Source organism: Myotis lucifugus, unplaced genomic scaffold (genome assembly GCF_000147115.1).
Source record: "Myotis lucifugus unplaced genomic scaffold, Myoluc2.0 scaffold_186, whole genome shotgun sequence".
Lineage (NCBI taxonomy): Eukaryota > Metazoa > Chordata > Mammalia > Chiroptera > Vespertilionidae > Myotis > Myotis lucifugus.
This window is the reverse complement of record NW_005871234.1, coordinates 2,127,770-2,151,393: the sequence shown is the minus strand read 5'-3', so window position 1 is coordinate 2,151,393 and position 23,624 is coordinate 2,127,770. Positions and strand designations below refer to the sequence as shown.

At 39.9% G+C, this 23,624-nt stretch overlaps 1 protein-coding gene and 1 long non-coding RNA gene across 5 annotated transcripts in view; one reads left to right on the top strand and one right to left on the bottom strand.

The window, feature by feature from the left end:
- MOB1A (MOB kinase activator 1A) overlaps positions 1–16,629 on the top strand; it is a 22,374-nt gene extending 5,745 nt beyond the window's left edge. For 2 of the 3 annotated variants that reach the window (XM_006096785.3, XM_006096784.3), the window contains exons 3-6: positions 5,670–5,763; positions 7,727–7,860; positions 11,578–11,741; positions 13,069–16,629. In XM_006096785.3, the coding sequence (XP_006096847.1) occupies positions 5,670–5,763; positions 7,727–7,860; positions 11,578–11,741; positions 13,069–13,146 (470 nt within the window). In that variant the 3' untranslated portion in view covers positions 13,147–16,629. Of the gene's footprint in view, positions 1–5,669; positions 5,764–7,726; positions 7,861–8,674; positions 8,736–11,577; positions 11,742–13,068 lie in introns of all 3 variants that reach the window. The other variant, XR_001349822.2, reaches the window with a different exon arrangement.
- Positions 11,812–23,624, bottom strand: LOC102426420. Of its 2 annotated transcripts, none has more exons than XR_001349824.2 (2): positions 23,078–23,624; positions 11,812–12,090 (listed from the first exon to the last, which is right to left on the bottom strand). It is a non-coding gene; the product is annotated as an uncharacterized LOC102426420 (long non-coding RNA). The 2 variants fall into 2 exon arrangements; XR_002831189.1 differs by having other exon boundaries at positions 23,383–23,624.

Sequence of the window (23,624 nt, the reverse complement as noted above, 5' to 3'; positions counted from 1 at the left end):
GTCACCATATATTTGACTCCCTTTCCCTCTGGTAACCACCACAGAGGTGGTAGTATATACTTCTAGTGGAATAGCGACTTCAGTTGGTTGCCTCTAGCATGCACCGGAGATCTAGCCTGTAACTGAGGTATGCGCTCTTCACTGGAATCAAACCCATCGTCCTTCAGTCTATAGGACAACACTCTATTCACTGAGCCAAACTGGCTAGGGCTTGAGGTGTTTTTTGTTTTGTTTTTTTAAACATATTTTTATTGATTTCAGAGAGGAAGGGAGAAGGAGAGAGAGCCAGAAACATCAATGATGAGAGAGAATCATCGATTGGCTGCCTCTTGCACGTCCCCCATTGGGGATCCAGCCCGCAACCTGAGCATGTACCCTTGACTGGAATTGAACCTGATTCGCAGGCCAACGCTTCATCCACTGAGCCGAACCAGCCAGGGCTGTTGTTTTTAATATATTTTTATTGATTTCAGAGAGGAAGGGAGAGGGAGAGAGAAAGGATGAGAGAGAATCATCAATTGGCTGCCTCCTACACACCCCCTACTGGGGATCGAGCCCAAAACCCAGACATGTGCCCTTGACTGGAATCGAACCTGGGACCCTTCAGTCCACAGGCCAACACTCTATCCACTGAGCCAAACTGGCTAGGGCTAGGGCTTGAGTTTTTTAAAATTTTTAAAATTATTTTTTAGAGAGGAAGGGAGAGGGAGAGAGAGAGAGATCGACTGCCTCCTGCATGCCCCCCACTGGGGATCGAGCCCGCAACCTGGGCATGTGCCCTTGACTGGAATCGAACCCGGGACCTTTCAGTCTGCAGGTCAATGCTCTATCCACGGAGCCAAACCGGCTAGGGCAGGGCTTGAGTTTTTGATTGATTTTTTTGTTTGTTCATTTGTGCTTTCAGTTTTATATTCCATGCTAGAAACCTGGTGCACGATCCCCTGAGGGGTCCCAGATTGCGAGAGGGCGGTTCTCTGATGATGTACCCTGGAATCGGGCTCCCTCCTCTCTGGTTCCGAGTGGGTCATCCGAGAACCACAGCTGCCAAGTCAGTGCAGCTCGGCAGCTCCTGCATTGAACATTTGCCCCAGGTGTTCAGTGCATGTCATAGCTACCCATCAGTCGCTTAGGCTTTTATATCTACTACTAGAGGCCCGGTGCACAAAAATTTGTGCACTCGGGGGGGTGGGGAGAGGGGTCCCCCAGCCTGGCCTGTGCCCTCTCGCAGTCTGGGACCCCTCAGGAGATAACGACCTGCTGGCTTAGGCCTGCTCCTGAGTGGCAGAGGGCAGGCCCAATCCCTAAGTGCAGCCCCTGGTCAGGCTCAGAGCAGGGCCGATTGGGGAGTTGGGGCGCCGTCCCATCATGCACAGAGCAGGGCGGATCGGGAGGTTGCGATGCCACCCTCAGTCACGCTCAGGGTAGGGCCGATTGGGGGATTGGGGCACCGCCCCCTGTCACACTCAAGGCAGGGTCGATGGGGAGGTTGTGGCGCCACCCCCTGTCATGCACAGAGCAGGGCCGATCAGGGGGTTGGGGCGCTGCCCCCTGTCACTCACAGAGCAGGGCCCATCAGGGGGGTTGGGGCTCCGTACCCTGTCACACACAGAGCAGGGTCGATCAGGGGGTTGGGGAGCTCCCCCCTGTCACGCACAGAGCAGGGCCGATCAGGGGGTTGAGGAGCTCCCCCCGTCACTCACAGAGTAGGGCGATAGGGGAGTTGGGGCACCGCCCCCTGTCACACACAGAGCAGGCGGATCAGGGGGTTGGGGCACTGCACCCTGTCACACTCGGGGCAGGGCCGATGGAGAGGTTATGGCTCTACCCTGTCACACACAGAGCAGGGCCCATGGGGGGGCGGGGGTTGGGGCGCTGCACCCTGTCACACACAGAGCCGCAGGGCAATCGGGGTTGGGGAGCTCCCCCCTATCAGGCACAGAGAAGGGCTGATCAGGGGGTTGGGGCGCCTTCCCCTGTCACGAACAGAGCAGGGCGGATCAGGGGGTTGGGGCCCCGCACCCTGTCACACACAGAGCCGCAGGGCGATCATGGGGTTTGGGCACTGCCCCCTGTTACGCTGATCCCGGTGCCTGGAGCCTCGCTGCTCCGCTGACCCCGGTGCTGGGAGGCATATTACCCTTTTACTATATAGGATAGAGGCCTGGTGCACAGGTGGGGGCTGGCTGGTTTGCCCTGAAGGGTGTCCTGGATCAGGGTGGGGGTCCCCACTGGGGTGCCTGGCCAGTCTGGGTGAGGGGCTGAGGGCCGTTTTCTGGTTGGTGAGTGACTGAAGCTCCCAACCGCTCCTTGTTTTCTTTTCCTTTTTTTTTTTTTTTTTTATTCTGGGCCAGCTTTAGCTCTGAGGCCTCGCTGCTGAAAACATCGATACAATGTTGCGGTCCGGCTGGCTTCTGGGGTTTTGTTTAGCTTCTTATTTGCAACGTAGTACATAGTTGCTTAGAGTTGCAGCTGAGAGGCTGGCAGTGGCAGGTGGGGGACGTTGGAGTCCGCAGTCACTGAAGCAAGCAAGCCTCCCTGCTCGCTTCAGTGCATGGCTGCCGGCCGCCATCTTGGCTGACAGTTAATTTGCATAAGGATATGCTGATTAGCCAATGGGAAGGGTAGCGGTCATACGCTAATTACCATGTTTCTCTTTTATTAGTGTAGATATGCATAAAAGGCTAATATGCATAGTGTCGCCTCCGGAGTTCGACCAGGAGACTGGGAGTTCGATCGCTCACTGTGATGTTCTCTGACCACCAGGGGGCAGCGCAGCACGAAGGAAGGCCCCCATTAACCCTGATTGCCGGCCAGGCCTAGGGACCCTACCCATACACAAATTTGTGCACCAGGCCTCTAGTATGTAGATAGATGAGTGAATCGTATGGTTCTTGACTTTTTCCGTCTGACTTATTTTGCCTAACATGATATTTACAAGATCCATCCATGTTGTTGCAAATGGCAGTATTTCATCTTTTTTTATGGCTGAGTAGTATTCCATTGTATATATGTACATATGTTTCCCCTCATTTTAGTCTTTCTTTCTTTGCTGTTTTGTTGTTCTTGAAGACATTAGTTCATTTGTTCTCCACAGTGTGAATTTTGCTGATTATATCCCCAAGACACCAATTATATTCTGTTCCTCCTTTTATTTCCTGTAACTGTTTCATCTAGAGCAACACTGTCCAATAGTACTTTCTGTGATGATGCAAGTGTTCTGTATCTGCACTGTGGCCACTTGAAATGTGGTTAATGTGACTGAAACTGAATTTTAAATTTAATTTAATTTTAATGTAAGTGGCTACATATGGCTAGTGGCTACCATGTTAGCACAGATTTGGAGCTTGAATTGGTCAGACGATTTTGTTTGTAAGGCTACTTCATAGGTGGTAATATATACTTCTAACGGTATAGCGACTTCCATAGTGTTTAGTTGTCTTTATGTGTTATATTATTAATCAGCTATTGATAACTGTTGCCTTGATCAGCACATCTGATAGAAATATAATGTAAGATCCAAATGTAATTTAAAATTTTCTAATAGCCACATAAGAAAAATTTTGCTTTTCTCAACTCTTTAAAAAGCCATTATTCATATCACTAAGAGAAAAAACAAGGTGCAGCCCTGGCCAGGTAGCTCAGTTGGTTAAAGCAGCATTCTGAAATGCCAGGGTTGTGGGTTCAATCCCTGGTCAGAGCACATACAAGAATCAGCCAATGAATGCATAAATAGGTGGAACAACAAATTGATGTTTCTCTCTTTTTTCTTCTCTAACAACAAACTTCTCTCTGACAATAAACTAATTGCTAAAATTCTGCAGCAGAGGAAAAAATATATTTTTGCCTATCTGACCAAAATATAGGTATAATTTTGAGTCATTCACACCAGACAGCTATTGTGTTGACTGTTGTCATTTTAAAAAATATATATTTTATTGATTTTTTACAGAGAGGAATGGAAAGGGATAGAGAGTTAGAAACATCTATGAGAGAGAAACATCAATCAGCTGCCTCCTGCACAGAATTGAACCTGGGACCCTTGAGTCTGCAGGCCAACGCTCTATCCACTGAGCCAAACCAGTTAGGGCTCATTTTTAATTTTTAAATTTAAAGGGAAAAAGAAGTCAGTGCCCCTGACTAGTCAGGTATTGCATGTTTTAAAATTTCTGGCAGCACACTGGTTTGAAAATTGCTGCTTTAGATTTGTAAACTAAACTAGCATACCATCTGAGCATACTCTTTGTTTTGAATGAATATTGAGTGCCTAAGTATTGCTTTCTTAGAAACATGACTAGAAGTAAGGTTTGTAAGTGAGGGAATTTTGTACAAAGTTCCTTTAATATGTTTTTAAGAAACTTGAAAAAGCCCTAGTGGAATTTTAGGTACTCCTTCAGACAGGGAACAAAAACATTTTTTTAAAATATGTGTGGTTTTAAGGCTTACGTGGTTCGCTTTGTGCGTAATATGCTTCACTCGGTTGTTTCACTCACCTTCTTCCTGTTCCATTTTTTTTTGCAGCTCTAGCTGAAGCTCCTTTACAAGTACTCCCTGACTACTTCAACTCTTTAATATGTTGCCTTTTCTCTGAACTCTCGCATTTACTGTTGGCCTTTGTATAACTACCTTCTTATATGTTGTATTATTCATCTCTTGTAATTTTGCCCCCTCTGTTAGCTGGAGAATCCAGGGCAAGGGACATTATCCTGTGTCTTTTTTTTTTTTTTTTTTTTAATGTCTTCAGCCTCAATTTTTAAAAAATATATATTTTTTATTGATTTCAGAGAGGAAGGGAGAGGGAGAGGGAGAGAGAGAGAAACATCAGTGATGAGAGAGAATTATTGATCGGCTGCCTCCTGCACGGCCCCTCCTGGGGATCGAGCCTGCAACCCAGGCATGTGTCCTTGACTGAATCTAACCTGGGACCCTTCAGTCTTCAGGCCGACTCTCTATCCACTGAGCCAAACCAGCTAGAGGTAGCCTCAACTTTTTTTACGATGAATTGGATTTTTTTTTTTAATATATTTTATTGATTTTTTACAGAGAGGAAGGGAGAGAGATAGAGAGTTAGAAACATCGATGAGAGAGAAACATCGATCAGCTGCCTCCTGCACATCTCCCACTGGGGATGTGCCCGCAACCCAGGTACGTGCCCTTGACCGGAATCGAACCCGGGACCCCTCAGTCCGCAGGCCGACGCTCTATCCACTGAGCCAAACCGGTTTTGGCAGAATTGGATTTTTTTAATGATTGTTCATAACTGCCAATACACCTTCTCCCTCACAATGTATTTCATAACACTTTTCTAACGCAAATGATATTGTCTAGTCCAGATGAATAGAAGCTATGGCTTTTTTCATTCCCTTGGATATAATCAAATTGTGTATTCTAGTGACGTATAGTCACCATTAAGTTAGAATTATGTCTGATTTTTATTTTTCTGCTGTTGCATGCTGGTTAAAAGCTTAGTATATTAAAAATGAATGTATATTAAAAGTTAACTTTACTTAGGTGTGACAACTTACAAAGAAAAGAGAATTTACAGTATCCTTGGATCGTTGAATTTCCCAAGGATTCAGCTAAGAATTTGTCTATTTTTCTTTCAACTGAGAAGTCTGATGGTGGTGTGTTTACATAGATATTTTAACACAATTCTGCTGTTATATTTCTAGCTGTGGATTTCTTCAATCAGATCAACATGTTATATGGAACTATTACAGAATTCTGCACTGAAGCAAGCTGTTCAGTCATGTCTGCAGGTCCAAGGTACATATTACTGCATTTTATATAGGATTACTAAGTAAAGCTAATCACTAATTGATAAAAATTAAATAATAAAGACTTTTTTTCTTATATGCTTGTGTAAAAGCAGTTCAATTTTATGAATTTTTAATACCAATAAGCTTTTAGTTATTACTAAATATTTTGGCATTTGGTACTTAGTGTTTGATTTTGTAATTGCATTACAGTAAGGAGTTGTAAAAGGAAAAGAAATTTAGAACTCTGTTAACATTATGGTTTTGTTTTTTAAATTAATTTCTTGAAACTGAGTTTTTAGTTAACTTTAATATTTGATTCCTTTTTCTTGTGTTTATTTAGTGTTAATTACTTCCAACTGTGCTGTGTTCGTTATTTGGCTTAAAGATGCTAGATTTTTTAAAAAATTGACTATAATAAATTTCAAGAAATACTGAGAAAGAGATGGAACTCTGTCACCCATATGTTGTCAAAGTTTGGTGGTGTGTGATTTAGGTGTTTCCTTTCAGTCTTTTCAATATAGTAAATGACTGAATTTATGTCATGGTGGTAGTTGTCAAGATACTTATTTACCTCTTGGGGGAAAAAATTGTCTTTTCCGAATTTGCTACAGGTGCAAAGGATAGATCCCCAGTCAGTTGGTAATCCTATTTTTATTATAGTATTTTATGAGGAATTTAAAAAATATATATTTTTATTGATTTCAGAGAGGAAGGGAGAGGGAGAGATAGAAACATCAATGATGAGACAGAATCATTGATTGGCTGCCTCTTGCACACCCCCTTCTTGGGATTGAGCCCACAACCCAAGCACATTCCTTTGACTGGAATTGAACCTGAAACCCTTCAGTCCGAAGGCCAAGGCTCTATCCACTGAGCCAAACCAGTTAGGGTGAGGGATGTTTTTATTTTGTGTTGATTTAAGTTTTAGTTCTCAAGCTTTCTTAAAGAAATTTAAATAAAATAAGAAAATTAAACTGATCTATGGCTTAAATACTTTATACAGTGAAGTTTTGTATAAATCTTGTTAATCATTCTAGTTAAGCACACCATCTGAGCATACTCTTTGTTTTGAATGAATATTGAGTGCCTAAGTGTTGCTTTCTTAGAAACGTGACTAACACCCTCTCCAAGAAACAGGATTTTATATTTAAAAAAAATGTTTTTATTGATTTCAGAGAGGAAGGGAGAGGGAAAGATATGTGATGAGAAAGAACCATCCATTGGCTGCCTCTTGCATGCTCCCCACTGGGAATCGAGCCCACAACCCGGGCATGTGCCTTGAATCAAGCCGTGACCTCCTGGTTCATGGGTCAATGCTCAACCACTGAGCCACACTGGCTGGGCAGGGTTTTATGATCTTGACTCTACTGGTGATAACTTGGTGCCCAAGGATCTCAGAGTGCGGTGATCCCTCCGTCCCTTCCCCAGTCCTCTGCATCCTCTGCCTCACAGACAGAAATACAGTTCATTTATCTTTCCCAGGGCTGTGCTAGAAAACATCCATTCTGGCACTGCCAGCTGCCACATTATCGTCTCTTTTTCTTCCAATTATAACCATCACTTTTCAAAATAATTCTGTGGGAAACTCTCAGTAATCTTCAGTAGTTTAGGTAATTTACTAAAGATATAGATATAGATATATAATTCCTGTTGACAAAATATGAACCTACTTTGATTATAAGTTGCACATTTGGCCAAAACCGGTTTGGCTCAAGTGGATAGAGCGTTGGCCTGCGGACTGAAGGGTCCCAGGTTCGATTCAGGTCAAGGGCATGTACCTGGATTGCGGGCACATCCCCAGTGGGAGATGTGCAGGAGGCAGCTGATTGATGTTTCTCTCTCATCGATGTTTCCGACTCTCTATCTCTCTCCCTTCCTCTCTGTAAAAAATCAATAAAATATATTTTAAAAAAATAAGTTGCACATTTGTTAATGTGAAAACTTTATCAATAAAACTTTTCTCTCTTCAGATATGAATATCATTGGGCAGATGGTACTAATATTAAAAAGCCAATCAAATGTTCTGCACCAAAATACATTGACTATTTGATGACTTGGGTTCAGGATCAACTTGATGATGAAACCCTTTTTCCTTCTAAGATTGGTGAGTTAATGTTGTATAACGGTTTTTCTTTTTAAATGATAATTGTGTGCTTTTTAACGCTCTATTTTTTAAAAATGTAACAGACTCAGATTTTTCTGTAAAAGATTATAAATGTATATTCCTTTCAGACATGTTTGTGTCTGCCTGTGTTTCTTCACCAATAGTGGTTGTTACTCACTGAAAATTTTTTTTATAATTTAGGTAAGTAAGTTAGTTTTAAGGCACATTTTTAAGATATTGATGAGATTGAGCATTTTTTGTTTATTGATCATTGTGTTTTCTCTTTATATCCTTTGTTCATTTATTTTTATGTTAAGGATATTAGCTTTTTGTCATAAATGTATTTTTCCCTAGGTTGCCTTTTGTCTTACTGTGTTCATCAAGTGATTTTGCTATATATTCTTATAACTTTCTTATTTTGTCTTATTAATCTTTTCTTTAATGATGTCTGGGTTTTAATCAATGATTAGAAAGGTTTTCCCTACTTCACTATTATAAAAATATTTATCCATGTTTTCATTTAGTACTTTTTTGTGGTTTTGTTTTTACATTTAAATCTTTGTTCTGTCAGGAATTTTTTTTCTCATTGTTCCCTTCATTTTTTCCTCACTTATAATGCTAGTCAGTTTGTCCAGTACTATTTATCAAATACATGTGTCTTTTCTCCCCTGATCATCAAGTTGTCACATATTTTGGAGTCTTTTAATCTCTTTATCTGTTCCTATAGAAATTCCATACTGTTTTAATTAAACATGGACATAAATCTTTGAGCATCTTATAGGGCTGGTCTCTCTTCCTTGCTCTTCTTTTTCAGAATATTCACGACTATTCTGGGATATTTGTTCTTCCAAAGAACTTAGAATCATTTTGTCAAGGTAAAAAAAAAAATCTTTGTGAGATTTTTATTATGATTTTATTCAATTTGTAGATTATATAGGGATTCTTGTTCTCTTGACAATCCTGTGTCTTCCTATCCAAGAATAAGGTATATTTCTTCATTTACTCATGTCTCTTATTTGCTGTATCCTCTTATAAAATTCTACAGTTATGCTAATCCTTCAAGTTTCTTAAGTTTATTCCTAGGCATTTAATTTTTTTTATTAATATTTGGTTTCCAGTGGTTAGTGTTTAGTATATAGAAAATCTGTTGATTTTTATATAAATTTTATAATTGACCAGATTTTGATTATTTCTGTTGTTTTGGGTTGTTTTTCTTGAGTTTTTAAAGTATACAATTCCATCATACTAATGGTAATTTTGCCTCTTTCTGATAATGTATACTTCTTGTGTAACTCTTATCTAATTGTACTTACCAACTAGTACTTCCAGAGCAGTGCTGACTAATGGTGATAACGCAGACATCCTTTTCTTCTTTCCTTTGATGAGTGCGTTTAGAATTTTAGCATTAAGCAAGAATCTTGCTTTTGGTTAGAGGTGTGTGAATTGTGTTACTAATGGCCATAACGTTTTCTCATTTTTTTTTTTTAATGTTCTGGAAGAGTATTTTTATTTGCTAATATTTTGATTAAGGTTTTGGAATTGGTATTTATGGATGAGATTGGTCCTTGTCATTTTCAGTGTAAGGGTGTCTTATGAACAACATATTGTTGGATTCTGTCTTGTTTGGGCTGTTATAATAAAAAAAAAAAATGCCAGAAAATGGATGGCACATAAACAAGAGAAATTTATTTCTCAAAGTTTACAGGCTGAAAGTCTGAGATGAGGGTGCCAGCATGGTTGGGTTCCAGACTGCAGGCTCATAGTGGAAGGGCAGCTCTGTGAGGCCTCTTTTTAAGGCCATAATCCCATCCATGAAGGGTTGGCCCTCATGACCCAGTCACTCCCAAAAGCTCCACGTACTAATGCCATCAGCAAGGGGGTAGGACTTCAACATATGGATTTTGCCAGGGGGTGGTGGGGGAAACAACACAAATATTCAAACCATAGCAGATTCCTTGTTTGCAGTCTAACTAAAGGTTTTTCAGAAGTTATATCATGTTACATTTTTTCTGTTTGCTATTGGTCAACTTTTCCATTCTATTAAGCATTTTATTTGCTTAATAGCAAATAAAGATTTGTTGTATAGTGATTATGCTTGAATATTTCTGTTAAATTCAGCTTGAAAGTGCTTAGACTAAAACAAATATTTCTTTATTCATTAAAGTTTTAAGATACTTTTGACTTTATTCTTTTCTCAGCTTCCCATTCATCAATAATTTATCCTGGCATTCTTTTCCCCCTCATTAGGTTATTACTATATACCACATTTACTTATGCCAATTACCTACTTAGAAGAAATTATTCACTTTTAAACTAGTATATCCAAGTTATTACTGTCCTTTTTATTAGCAAGGTACCTATTTACAAATTTTGAAAAGAAATTTGACATAAAAATCCATCTTTTCAGTACATTAATACAAGACCCATTTCAGAAAAACAAGCCCATACTTCAGAATAATGTCTGAAAGGGCAGGTTGTTAGCCAAGACTGGGGATGGGGGGAAATCCCCCACAAAAATCAGCTTATAAGAGCAAAATATACTAAATTTCAAGCCAGTAAGGACTAATTGAGAAACAAAACAAAATTCAGGGAAGGAAAAAGTATTTAAGCTTTTGTTCTTTGAAAATTTAAAGAAAATGTTTCAAGAGTAAATGTTCTGGAACAGACCTTTAAGGTTATTTGGAAGCAAGTACCTTCCTATGTGTTTATTTACTGTATTCAGTGCCAATTGTATTGTCTTTCTCCTATCCCTGCCTTCTAAGAGACTTTGGTCTTGTTAACCAAAATTCTCAGGAATGTAACCAGTTGCATCCTTACTTGCACTGCTTGGAAAGAGATCACTAAACCCTCTCCCTGTCTTTTCTAAGGAGATATTTATTTTCTTGGAAAAATAGGGAGCTGCCCTTCCTCCCTTTTTTTAGGAAGTATATTCCCTTCTTAGACTACAGAAAAATGAAAATAGCTCTTTAAAAAAAAATAAAGTTTATACTCCTAGTTTAAGAAAATTGGCTTTTCAGAGTAATTCAAGAAGATACTAGTAAAATACTTGTAAAACAGATTATGATGACCTGAAGTATGCCTTTTTTCTTTTGTTTAGGAGAGTTTCCAGTCCTAGTTGAATGTGTAAATTTTTTTTAGTTACAGATTACAAAAAGTAAAAATTTTCTATTTATAGTCAAATACTCAATATTGTTACATTTTATCTTTTTAAAAAAATATGTGTTGATTTTTAGAGAAGGGAAGGGAGAGGGATAGAGAGATAGAAACACCAATTGGCTGCATCAGCACTCCCTATTGAGCCCACAACCTGGGCATGTGCCCTGACCAAGAATCAAACCTGTGGACTCTTGGTTCCTGGGTCGTTGCTCAGCTGCTAAGGCACACCTGCTGGCCTGTAGCATTTAGTCTTAGGAAGAAACTCTTCAATATTAACCACAAATAGGCTTATTTTAATTTTGATTCAGTAACATTTTATATATAAATTTTGAAACCTGTGCCTGCTATTTTAAGATAGAAAATGTGTGGTATATGAGCATACCTCATATACTTAGGTTTGGGATTCTCTTTTCCCTTGCCTTTTAAAAATGTATATATGGCAGTAGGCTTGTATTTGTGAATGTGCATGTTTGTCTTTTGGAGTTGCTCATGGCTATATCTAAACTTTCTGCTGTTCAGTTAAATAAAAGACTAATGGATATATATGTATATTTATTATAGGTGTCCCATTTCCCAAAAACTTTATGTCTGTGGCAAAGACCATTCTAAAACGTCTGTTCAGGGTTTATGCCCATATTTATCACCAGCACTTTGATTCTGTGATGCAGCTGCAAGAGGAGGCTCACCTCAACACCTCCTTTAAGCACTTTATTTTCTTTGTTCAGGTAAGTTGAACCATGTTGACTTCTGTGTTCTTTGACTTGGACATAACTTGGCTTAGTAACTTTAATAAAGAACAATTTATAGAGTTTTATTTATAGATGCAGAGCTAAGTATAAGCAGGGTTCTCTTTTCTACATTATTTATTTCATTGATGGGCATAGCAGCATAGAAAGCATCATCTCCATTCTGGGTTTCCTGCCTCTGGCTGCCCGGGTCTCTGGTTAGGATATGACAAGGAGCACCAAAAACCCAAGAAAGCTTGTCCATACCCTTCTGATCCATCGCCACTGCTGGGTAAAGGGACACTATGAAAAACGTCTGAAGTTGGGTTGTTTCATGAGATGTTTATGCCTGGAAGAGAAATATTTAGAAGAACCTGTTACATGTTGTCTTAGGTTCCGTGTCTAGAAGTCCCACATAAGGCCAAATCTTACGAAGTTTTAGCAGCTAGAAACTTTAAAAATTAAAATAATCACATTGTTTGAAAAAGATGTGGAAGAATCGGGACTTCTTTAGTCTCACTTTAGAAATATATAATTCTGTATGCAAAATACAAATATGTCTAGATATTTTTTGGTGGAAAACCCAGCAGCTTTATAGTAGACTAGAGGCCCGGTGCATGAAATTTGTGCGCTCGGGGGTGGGGGGTGGTGTTCCTCAGCCTGGCCTGCGCCCTCTCCCAGAGCCCAGTAATGGATCACCCTGCAGAGGGAGGCCCTGCCCACCTGCTGCAGCCCACTGGTCGGTGGCCTGGGCCTCCCTCTGCGGGGCTCCCCTGCCAATTGCATCATATCCACCTTGGCTGGCCTGGTGCCAGTGCATGTCATAGCATGGTTGTCCGAAGGTCGTTCTGCTGTTCAGCTGTTTGGTCGATTTGCATATTATGCTTTTATTATTATAAATAATTGTGTATTACAATATTATGTATCACACAAAGGATAATGTGCTCTTCTCTATCTTCCTTCTGAGGTTATTGCATGGCATAGATATAGAGTATAGCTAGAACTATGAAAGGAAAAGGTCTGCTGCCCCTGAGGTGGCCACTAGCAAAGATTCAGCGTAAAGTTTTCAGATAATTCCTATGTAAATGCCAACATATACAACTTTAATGTTTTACCCAGTAAGCATCATTCCTTTATAGTTGCTTATTTAGTAAGTCCTCTATATTTTAAAAAGGAGTAAAAATTATTCTATTAAAAATGTTCACAGGGATCATTTCATTATTCCTTTCGATTTCAGAAAACTAGGGTTGGGAATACTTTCTCAGTGACATTTACAGAATTTTAATTTTAGATCCATTTTTAAATTTTATTTTTCTTCTCTTTTTAGGAGTTTAATCTGATTGATAGGCGTGAGCTGGCACCTCTTCAGGAATTAATTGAGAAGCTTGGATCAAAAGACAGATAAATGCTGCTTCTAGTACACAATTATTCTCTTGCTTCATCTACTGCTAGAGCTATCTCATTGCTGTCTGTTATAGACTAGTGACACAAACTTTTAAGAAACAGGATAAAAAGACCTATTGTCCCAAAGGTAGGTTGGCCTGATACCTACAGAGTGAGAAATTCAGGACACAGCCAGATTTGAGGCACTGTGTCACCACACTTGTTATTGTCACTGAGTCACACTTGCTGTTAGTATGTGATGGTTAATCTGTAGTTTATCAGTTTACATATTATTCTTTTACTAAAGAAAATGATTTAGTCTGTTTCAGGTTATAGCATAATGGATATTAAGAATTTCTACCAATAATTTATTAACAAGTTTCCACAACAAATTTGTTAATATCTCAGTCAGCTAGGTTTTATTCTGCTTATAGAAGAGGTGTTTTTAAGTTTCCTTAAGGTTTAGAACAATTTGTGTCACTTTGGATAAATATGTTGTTTGAAGTTATATACTAGTGTTTTTATAGATAATATGCATATTTTTTCAAAATCCATGATTGCCATTTAAATCATCATATGACATGTGGGAGTAACCAAATGACTTTACTTTTTAATCTTAATTTGGGATTTTATTCACATACGAACCTATCTCAATGTTTAGGAGAGAGTGCATATTAGAAATAATTGTTTTAAGGCATCCAAGGTGGTCTTGTAGATTTTTTTTAAATACTTCATTCAGGTTAATTTGAATATGTAGCTTTTGGCTGACAAAAAGCAAACTTCCAAAAAATTAAGACAAATTTAGGCCTCAAACCACTATTTTCATTCATGTCGTCTTTCAGACGGCTTTGAAATTCTGGATAGAATGAAAAATGCTCAGATTACTTGATTGTTTTGAGTTTCCTTTTTAAAAAAATGATTTCTATGTGTTTTGGGGTGTTTTTTTGTGTGTGTGTGGCTTGAGACTTAGTGAAGAGTACTATAGAAATGCATCAACTTTATCCCAATAAGGATAAAACTTAAGGAAAATAAAAAAAAATCTTGCAAAAAACATCTTGAAAGGTGTACACATTTTATAACACAGTTAAAAGTTTGATGTGTTTCCTATTCTTGTGTGTGTTTGTGTGCGCGTTTAAAGGAGACAGCATTGGAAGAATAAGTAAAAAAAAGGTCTTCATTCTGTTAATAGTTAAAGGATGGATTGAGCTCCTCTGGGGGTTTTATCCTGTGTTAACTATTGTATCAAAACCTGAATTTATCCTATTTCTATTCAGATAAAAAGGATCTCCCCTTTTAATGAAGAAAAGATCTGATTTTCATTAGGCTTCTAGGATTTAGTGAACTCAGGCGGTTTAAAAGTATTGAGGCACAAATATATTAAAGACTTGCCAGACAGCAGCCACTTTAAGTTCACCAGCATTCTGTTTCAGAGTTGTGACTTTTGCAAAGTACCAACTTCTTGATGGCTTTGGCAAAGGTTAACTTTGATAGGGTTTTTTTTTTTTTCGTTATTGTTATTTATTTTTATTATTCCACTGGAGTATAAGGAAGAGAATAACTTAAAAACTCTTAACTCAATTTCAATAAATTATTAAATATATTCAGGATTTTAAAGGAAACAAAACATTTCATCTAATTAGGCTGAAACTGTACCTCATGGTTTTAGGAATTAAAGAGTGGGATAATCACCTATGAAAAAAAGAGAAAAGCCCTCTATGAGACATTCCATGGTCCACATTTTAAGTTTATTCAAAGGTCCCTGTCAAGCTGTATATATGTTTATGTTGATTCTTTACAAATAAGAAGGCAGGTTTCTGGATACCACTGAGAATGTTACTGCCTCTCAACTATTGGCTTTAAGTCTACAAGGAAGTTGCACTTGCATCATCATTTCTAATATTTCAAATATTCTCAAACAAAAGGGTTCTCAATTTTCTCCATCTATTTTTCATGATAGAAATCCCCCCCTCTCTTCAAGACTCAGCCCAAAATGAACCAAAGACTGTAACGTTAGAATAGTAGTAAAGGCAGCATACTAGTGACACAAAATTGTTGGTAATTTGAGACTCAGAATGGCCTTTTAAAAAATAAAAACATTACCAGGTTCCCATACTAATCTGGCTTAATCAGCAATGCATCCAAACATCAGTGTTAACAGTTTTTGTTTATATCCAAGGCCAAGGAGTTGAGGGCAGGAGAATTGGAGGAATGGGTAGAGGATGGCCCCTTCTTGACTTGGCTAACGGGCCAACCTTTGCTAACAGTTGGAAGAAATCTGTCTTTGACTCTCATTTTTGACTTGTCTCTCTGTGCCCAGCATATGCCTGTTGGACAACACTCCCTACCCTGACCCCTCCTAATCACAAGCCATCTCTCAATGTATGATCCATGGGGTGGAGGGGGAGTGCTTTATAATATGCAGTTAATCCGTTGGTGCTTTTATTTTCAGGCCTTTAAAATAAAATGTGCAGATTTTTGTTTAAATATTGAAATTTCCTTGTACTAGTTTTTGTATTTACAGCCAAATGTATCTTTTATTCTTCTCTTGACTGAATAAAGTGATTTTAGAGGGCTGCCAGCTAAAAAAGTATTTCCTATCACCTTAAGACTTGTAGAGCCCCTAGCTCGTGTAGCTGCCTGTTCAAGAAATGCAAATCTGTAGTCATCATGACTCTGATAACAAAGAAAGGAAAGTTTTCCTAGTCATGTGAGGCAAGAGGAGCAATCCTGGTGCTGATTTTAACTTTTGCAAACATTGTTGAGGTTTCCTGATTATACTGTTGGCCTTTTCTCTGAGCAGTGAGGTTATACTAGAAGTAGAGCTTCTGAAAAACATTATTACCTCACAAGCATAAACAAATCAGGCCCACAGAATGTAAGTCGTAGAAATTTGTTTAGAAGCAGCCCCAGTCACAGCACTGGTGTTACCCCTGTGTGGTTAGAGGAGGCCGTCTGCTGTCTGTAGAACTCCAGCCTAAAAAATGCTGGCCTGGGACACCAAACTGAGCATCTTCAACAGGGACATTATTTCCTCCTGATATTTGTTCCAATAAGTGGGTTTACTATTTATTGTAGAATTCTGGCAAAGAGGGAAAATAGTAGTCCCTCAGTCTTCCTGTATTTTTACATTAGATTTTGATATTTCAGACTGTAAAAGCCTTTTGGGGGATATTACATGTGACTGTAACTTTACTGAAGCAACTGCATTGAAATTCACTTGGGTTTTCCCTCATTATCAGATTCTATTCCAAACAAGTATTCTGTAAATCCAAATAGACTGCTGATTTATTATGTTTGGTCTACATAAAAAATAGCTTGTATAAGTTAGTTTTGGTTACCATCTAAAATATTTTTAAATGTTCTTTACATGAAAACTTACGTTGTATTTTTAAATCTTTAGGGGCTTTTCTATTTTTCTAAGTCAGTTAACTATACTTTAAAAAAAGTAATTTGTATCTACTTTTGTAACTTCATCAGAATAAAATATATTGAAAGAAAGAAATGACTAAGATGTGTCTCAACACACTTATTTGTGAAACTTGAGAATTTTTGCAGCCTCTACAGAAGATTGTCTTTGCTTAACATTTAGTAGCTAAAATGTTTTCTTAACTCTTAGAAGAAAGGGTACAGTGGCTAAAGCACATCCCAGAGAAAAAAACAAGTCTCCTTTCTACCTTGCTAACCCAGATCTACACTCCTGGCTATGAGATTGAGAAAAGGGAAGAGGAGAGACTAGACTTCTTAATTTTCTGACCTTGAAATTGAGTACTCAGCATTATCTAAAAGACACCCCCACCTCAGCCATTTTTCATTATTGTAAGAGAAATATTATTTTTAGAGGTCCAAATGATAATTTTAGGTCTAGTCAAAATAGTGCTAGAATTATTTTGACCTTCATTGAGTAAGGTTAAAATTAAAAACTTTAATAAATGTGAAATAAAAACTTAATGACTGTGGCTAAATAATATGGGAAAGCTACAGTCAGTTTTGGAATTTTTGGACAGTTTTATTAGGCTTAAAATTGACTATAAAAATGTTAAGTATCTAATGGCTAAATTTGAAAGCTATTTCAAACTTTATAAATGAGTAGTAGAATAAACCAAATCATTTTTGGAAGGGCCAGAGTCATTCTTCAAAGTTGCACAGTCAGAAACAATGTCCAAAACATGCCTTGGACCTTCTCTATCAAATACTCCATTGCTCTCTGGCTAGGTATGGACACCTCAACCTGCATCTTTACCACTGACCACCAGATGTCAGTCTCTGAGATCCCAAAAGCTAGATGTGTGTGTCCTGACCAGAATAAGGAATTTTAGGGGGGAGAACCAAGATGGAGGCATAGGTAAACACCTGTATCTGCCACATCCCACAATCACATCAAAATTACAACTAAAATACAGAATAACCATCATTCAGAACTTCCTGAAAGCTGGGTGAATGGAAATCCTACAACTAGAGAAGTAAAGAAGAAAGCATATTGAGACTGGTAGGAGGGGAGGAGGTGCAGGACAGACTGGTCTGGCACCCTTGTGTGCTGCATTTTTTAATTAATTGGGAGGGAGATCATCTCTGCAGAGGCCCCTCATGTGGTCAAGGGGTGCCAGCTCCACACCAGACCCCTAACCCAGGGTCTCAGAGCTGGGAAGAGAAGTCCCTGCAACCATGAGCTATAAAAACCTGTGGGGATTGTGGCTGCAGAACAGGGGCCGCCAGAGACCCAGGTGTCCCTCATAAAGGGCAGGTGCACAAACTTACCTGGACTCAACCCCTATGAGCTCCAGCACCAGGAGGTGTTGGGGGACCCAGACACATACAGGGAGGAACTGGATTGTCTGGCATCAGGGCAGGAACTCAGGGTGGCTTTCTTTCAAACAGGGGTGCTTGCAGGAGTCATTGTTCCTGTGCTGGGACATCCTCTGTCTGGCTGGTAGCCATATCTGAGTCCCCATCAACCTGGCTCAAACTGTTTTCTTGGCCCTGGTGATTCCTTGAGACCCTGCCCCATACTATTTACAGTCCCACCCAAGCTGTTTGTAGCAGCTTTTCCATATGAATGGCCTGTCCTGGCTCAGGTTTCAGACTTTGCTAAAATCTCTCAAACAAGCTGCAGCTGGTGACAGCTGGTGACAGCATGTCCCAAACCTATCAAAAGGCCCAAGACCTGGCATTAGCACCAGCCTGCCTTGCTTCACAGCTGGGCCTCACCTGGGCACTTCCAAACCCAATACAAATAGAAGGCATCTGCAGATTTTTCTTTAGCTCCTGTCAGGTGGTCCCAGGCAATGGCTAATTTTGCACCTCCCTGGAGACCCTAGAGCCAGTGCACCTAGTGGACAGCTTCAGACCATAGCAGGTTACAACTCTACACATTCACAAGTGACACACTCAAGGGGCAGACTCAGTGAGCACCAAAGCCCCACTGAAGCAAGTCCTCCATAGGGGTATTTCCTGCACAGCAGTTCTCCCACTGTAGTCACAGCTGGTCTTCATAGCCAGTTGGCCTGGAGGTCAATTCCTCCCAGTGGCACCAACAGCAATCAAGGCTCAACTACAAGAGTGCACAAGCCCACACAGTGGTGCACCTAGAGTACCCAACTCAGGTGACTGGGGAGGCTGAGCCACGGGGCCCTACAGGACACCTACTACACAAGGCCACTCTACCAAACTCCAAGAGACATAGCTCTATCTAATACATAGAAACAAACTGGGAAGCAGCCAAAGTGCAGAGACAACGAAGCATGTCACAAATGAAAGAAATGGAAGCAAGCAAACTACTGGATACAGAGTTCAAAACCATAGTTAAAAGGTTACTCAAGGATCTTCATGAGAGCTTCAAGGGACTTAGCAAAACTTTCAAGGATCTTAGTGAGAATGTCAAAAACATGAAAAAGGACCAGTCAGAAATTAAGCATACAGTAACTGAAATAAAGAATAGCTTACAGGGATTCAACAGTGGAGTAGAGGAGTCTAAGAATCAAATTAACAACTTGAAATATGAGGAAGCACAACAAAAACAACAACAACAAAAAACCCAATCAGAAGAGCATAAAGAGAAAAGAACCCCAAAAATATGAAGAGAATGTAAGGAGCCTCAGGGACAACTTGAAGTGTACCAATATTTCCATTATGGGGGTGCCAGAAGGAGAAGAGAAAGATATTGAAAACCTATTTGAAGAAATAATGACAGAAAACTTCTACCTGGTAAAAGAAATAGACTTACAAGTCCAGGAAGTGCAGAGAGTTCCAAACAAGAGGAACCCAAAGAGGCCCACACCAAGGCACATCATAATTAAAATGCCAAGGATTAAAGACAGAGAGAATCTTAAAAGCAGCAAGAGAAAAGCAGTTAGTTACCTACAAGGGAGTGCTCATATGATTTCTCAACAGAAACTTTGCAGGCCAGAAGGGAGTGGCAAGAAATATTCAAAGTAATGTATAGCAAGGACTTACAACCAACATTATCCAGCAAAGCTCTCACTGAGAATTGAAAGTCGGATAAAGAGCTTCACAGATAAGAAAAAGCTAAAGGAGTTCATCACCACCAATCCAGTATTACATGAAATGTTGAAGGGTATTCTTTAAGAATAGGAAAAAGAATAAGAAAAATACCAAACATATGAATAAAATGGCAATAAATACATATTTATCAACAATTGAATCTAAAAATAAATGAACAAAATATCTACTGAACAAAAACAACTAGTAAATAAAATCGAACATGGGACTGACAAATCTCAGAGGGAATGGGGGAAGGGGACGGGAAGAGATTAACCAAAGATCTTACATGCATATATGCATTATCTAGGGACACAGACAATAGGGTGGTGAAGGCCTGGGGCTGGGTGGGAACCAGGTGAAGGGGAGCTATGGGGGGGAAAAAAAGAGGCATCTGTAGTACTCAACAATAAAAAGTTTTAAAAAAATAGAAGATACAAACAAATGGAGTGTATACCATGTTCATAAATTGGAAGAATTAACATAATTAAAATGTCTATACTACCCAGAGCAATCTACAGCTTCAACACAATCCCTATTAAAATACCAATGGCATATTTCACAGAGCTAGAACAAATAATCTAAAAATTTATATGGAACCATAAAAGACCCCAACTAGCTGGAGCAATCTTGAGAAAGAAGAACAAAGTAAGAGGAATCACAATACTGGATATCAAACTGGTCTACAAAGCCATTGTAACCAAAACAGCCTGGTACTGGTATAAGAACTGCGGCTCTTTGGCCCCTTGAGTGTGGCTCTTCCTAAGCCTTAGGAGTACCCTAATTAAGTTAATAACAATGTACCTACCTATATAGTGTAAGTTTAAAAAATTTGGCTCTCAAAAGAAATTTCAATTGTTGTACTGTTGATATTTGGCTCTGTTGACTAATGAGTTTGCCGACCACTGTGACCTAGGGCAAAGGAAACTAAGGAGAAAATAAACAAAAGGGACTACATTCAAATAAAAAGCTTCTGCACAGCAAAAGAAACCACCATCAAAATGAAAAGGGAACCTACCATATGGGAGAACATACTTGTCAATGAAACATCTGACAAGGGGTTAATATCCAAAATATATAAAATACCCATACAACTCAACAAAAGGAAGACAAACAATCCAATTAAAAAAAAAAATCAATGCCGAAACCGGTTTGGCTCAGTGGATAGAGCGTCGGGCTGCGGACTGAAAGGTCCCAGGTTCGATTCCGGTCAAGGGCATGTACCTGGGTTGCGGGCACATCCCCAGTAGGAGATGTGCAGGAGGCAGCTGATCGATGTTTCTCTCTCATCGATGTTTCTAACTGTCTATCTCTCTCCTTTCCTCTCTGTAAAAAGTCAATAAAATATATTTAAAAAAAAAAATCAAGACCTGAATAGACTTTTCTCCAAAGAGGACATACAAATGGCCAAGAGACACATGAAAAAATGCTCAGTCACTAATCAGCAGAGAAATGCAAATTAAAACCACAATGAGATATCACCTCACACCTGTCAGAATGGCTATCATCAACAAAATCAACAAACAACAAGTGCTGATGAGGATGTGGAGAAAAGGGAAACCTAGTCCACTGCTGGTGGGAATGCAGACTGGAGCAGCTACTATGGAAAACAGTATGGAGTTTTCTCAAAAAATGGAACTTCTGTTTGACCCAGCAATTTCACTTCTGGGAATATATCCTAAGAAACCCCAAAATTCCAATCAGAAAGAATATATGCACCCCTATGTTCATAGCAGCGTTATTTACAATAGCTAAGATTTGTAACAGCTCAAGTGCTCATCAGTAGATGAATGGATAAAAAAGCTGTGGGACATTTACACAATGGAATACTATGCAGTTGTAAAAAAGAGGGATCTCTTACCCTTTGGGACATCATGGATGGACCTGGAAAAATTATGCTAAGTGAAATAAGCCAGACTGAGGAAGACAAATATCACATAGTCTTTCTTACTTGTGGAATCTAATGAACAAAATGAATTGCCCAACAAAGTAAGACCTGAAGCGTGGAGGCATGGAACAGACTGACATACCTCAACGTGGGGTTGAGGGACGAGAAGAGGTAAACCAAAGAACTTATATACTTATAGGCATAGCCTATGGACATGGCAATAGGGTAGTGAAGACGGGGGTGGAAGGTTGGGGGAGAGTAGGACTAAGTGGAGGGGGGAAAGGGTGTGGAATGGGAGATATCTATAATACTACTAAGAATAAAAAAAATAATAAAATTAAATTAACATCCCTAGGTTATCTGCACCAATAGAAATGCTTTCCTTATGATGTAATTGTTCCCTTTTCCTTTGTCATAAATACCCATTGCCTTTGTCTCCTAATTGAACAATATTTGGACTTCTGCCTGAATGAATGATTCCCGGATACCTATCCTTTTTTTAAAAAAAAATAAATATTTTATTGAATTTTTACAGAGAGGAAGGGGAAGGGATAGAGAGTTAGAAACATCGATGAGAGAGAAACATTGATCAGCTGCCTCCTGCACCCCCCCACCCCCCACTGGGGATGTGCCCGCAACCAAGGTACATGCCCTTGACTGGAATCGAACCTGGGACCCTTGAGTCCGCAGGCCGATGCTCTATCCACAGAGCCAAACCTGCTAGGGCCCAGATACCTATTCTTATTGATCTCAAATAAACACTTGTTTTCCTCTCACTTTGAAAGGTCTTTTTAACTTTTAAGTTAACACCAACTAAAATGTCTTTAGTGCTCATTTCTGGCACTGTCGGGTTCCAGTTGCACAAGCAATGTCAAACTTGTCTCCTCTCAGCTCGGCTTTCTTCTGTGTGCTTCATTTCCAAAGTGGCTCTGCCCACATGGTTGCAAAGATAACCGCCCGGAGTAGGCTTTCTACCAGTTTAGCAACCAGTTGAAAATGATCTTTTCTCTACTTCCAGAAAAATCCCTAGACCAGTGGTTCTCTACTAGCCCTAGGCTAGACCATCTATCATTGGTCTGGCTCAGAACATGTGACCAACCCTAAACCAATTCCTAAGTCTAATTGGCTAGACCTGGGTCTAATTATCACTCCTAAAGTGGGGTGGCTCTGCCTCACCTGCACCTGTGGTTTGAGTAGCAAAGAGTTCACCACTACACCAATGGATTAAACATTGTTGTCAGTTTTAATTATGTCATTGACAACAATGAAGAAAAATTAAAAGTTAGCAGTGTCTTTAATCCTTCCAACCATAATTTCTAAGAAAAAAAGTGTGAGAGGCTATTGCAGTAATTCAAAGGAGAAATGAATGAGAGACAAGATGTAGGAGTCACTCCATACTGTAATGAATGAGCATATTTTTAGCTGAGCACTTTAAAGAACAGCGGTAGGTCTGACCAACCCATCCATTTGAAAGCTGCAGGTTATTGATTGGATAGGCCGGAATGAAATAGCAAAAAGAGCTGGTAAAGGGTATAGGATATAGGCGGGCAGTTTTTGCTGACAATCTTACCTCAAGGCGTCAGCTTCCACTACATTCTTGCGACTCCACGGTCTGTGGAGCCTAAGCTTCAGGTGGGCCGTGTCCCGCAGGCACCTTAAACTCAGGCAAGTCCAAAGCTGACTTTGGCGCTCCCCCTTCACGCACTCCACCCATTTCGTTGTCCAAGCCAGAAACTTGGGAGTCACCCCAGACGACTTCCTCACCCTCACCCTCACCCCCAATCTAGTCACTGCATTGCATTCACCTCCCCCAAAATCTCAATCCACTCCTGTCCTCCCCGCTGCCGCGGCTCTAGTTCAGGCCTCAGCTCTCACCTGCCATGTACCGACAGCCTCGGAACTTCGTCCTCAGCTCCAGTTCCGCCGCTACAGTCCCTCCTCCTCGCAGGAGCCACCGGGACCTTCCTAACACGCAAATCTGAAAACGACACCCCTGTTTTCAAGTCCTCCTCCGGCCCCTCTTTTCTGGAGGAAGAAACCCAAGCCCCTCAGCAGGGAAGCCAGGTTGCGGGAGCGGGGGAGAGGGAATCGGCCCAGGGCACGAGGGGCACTGGGAT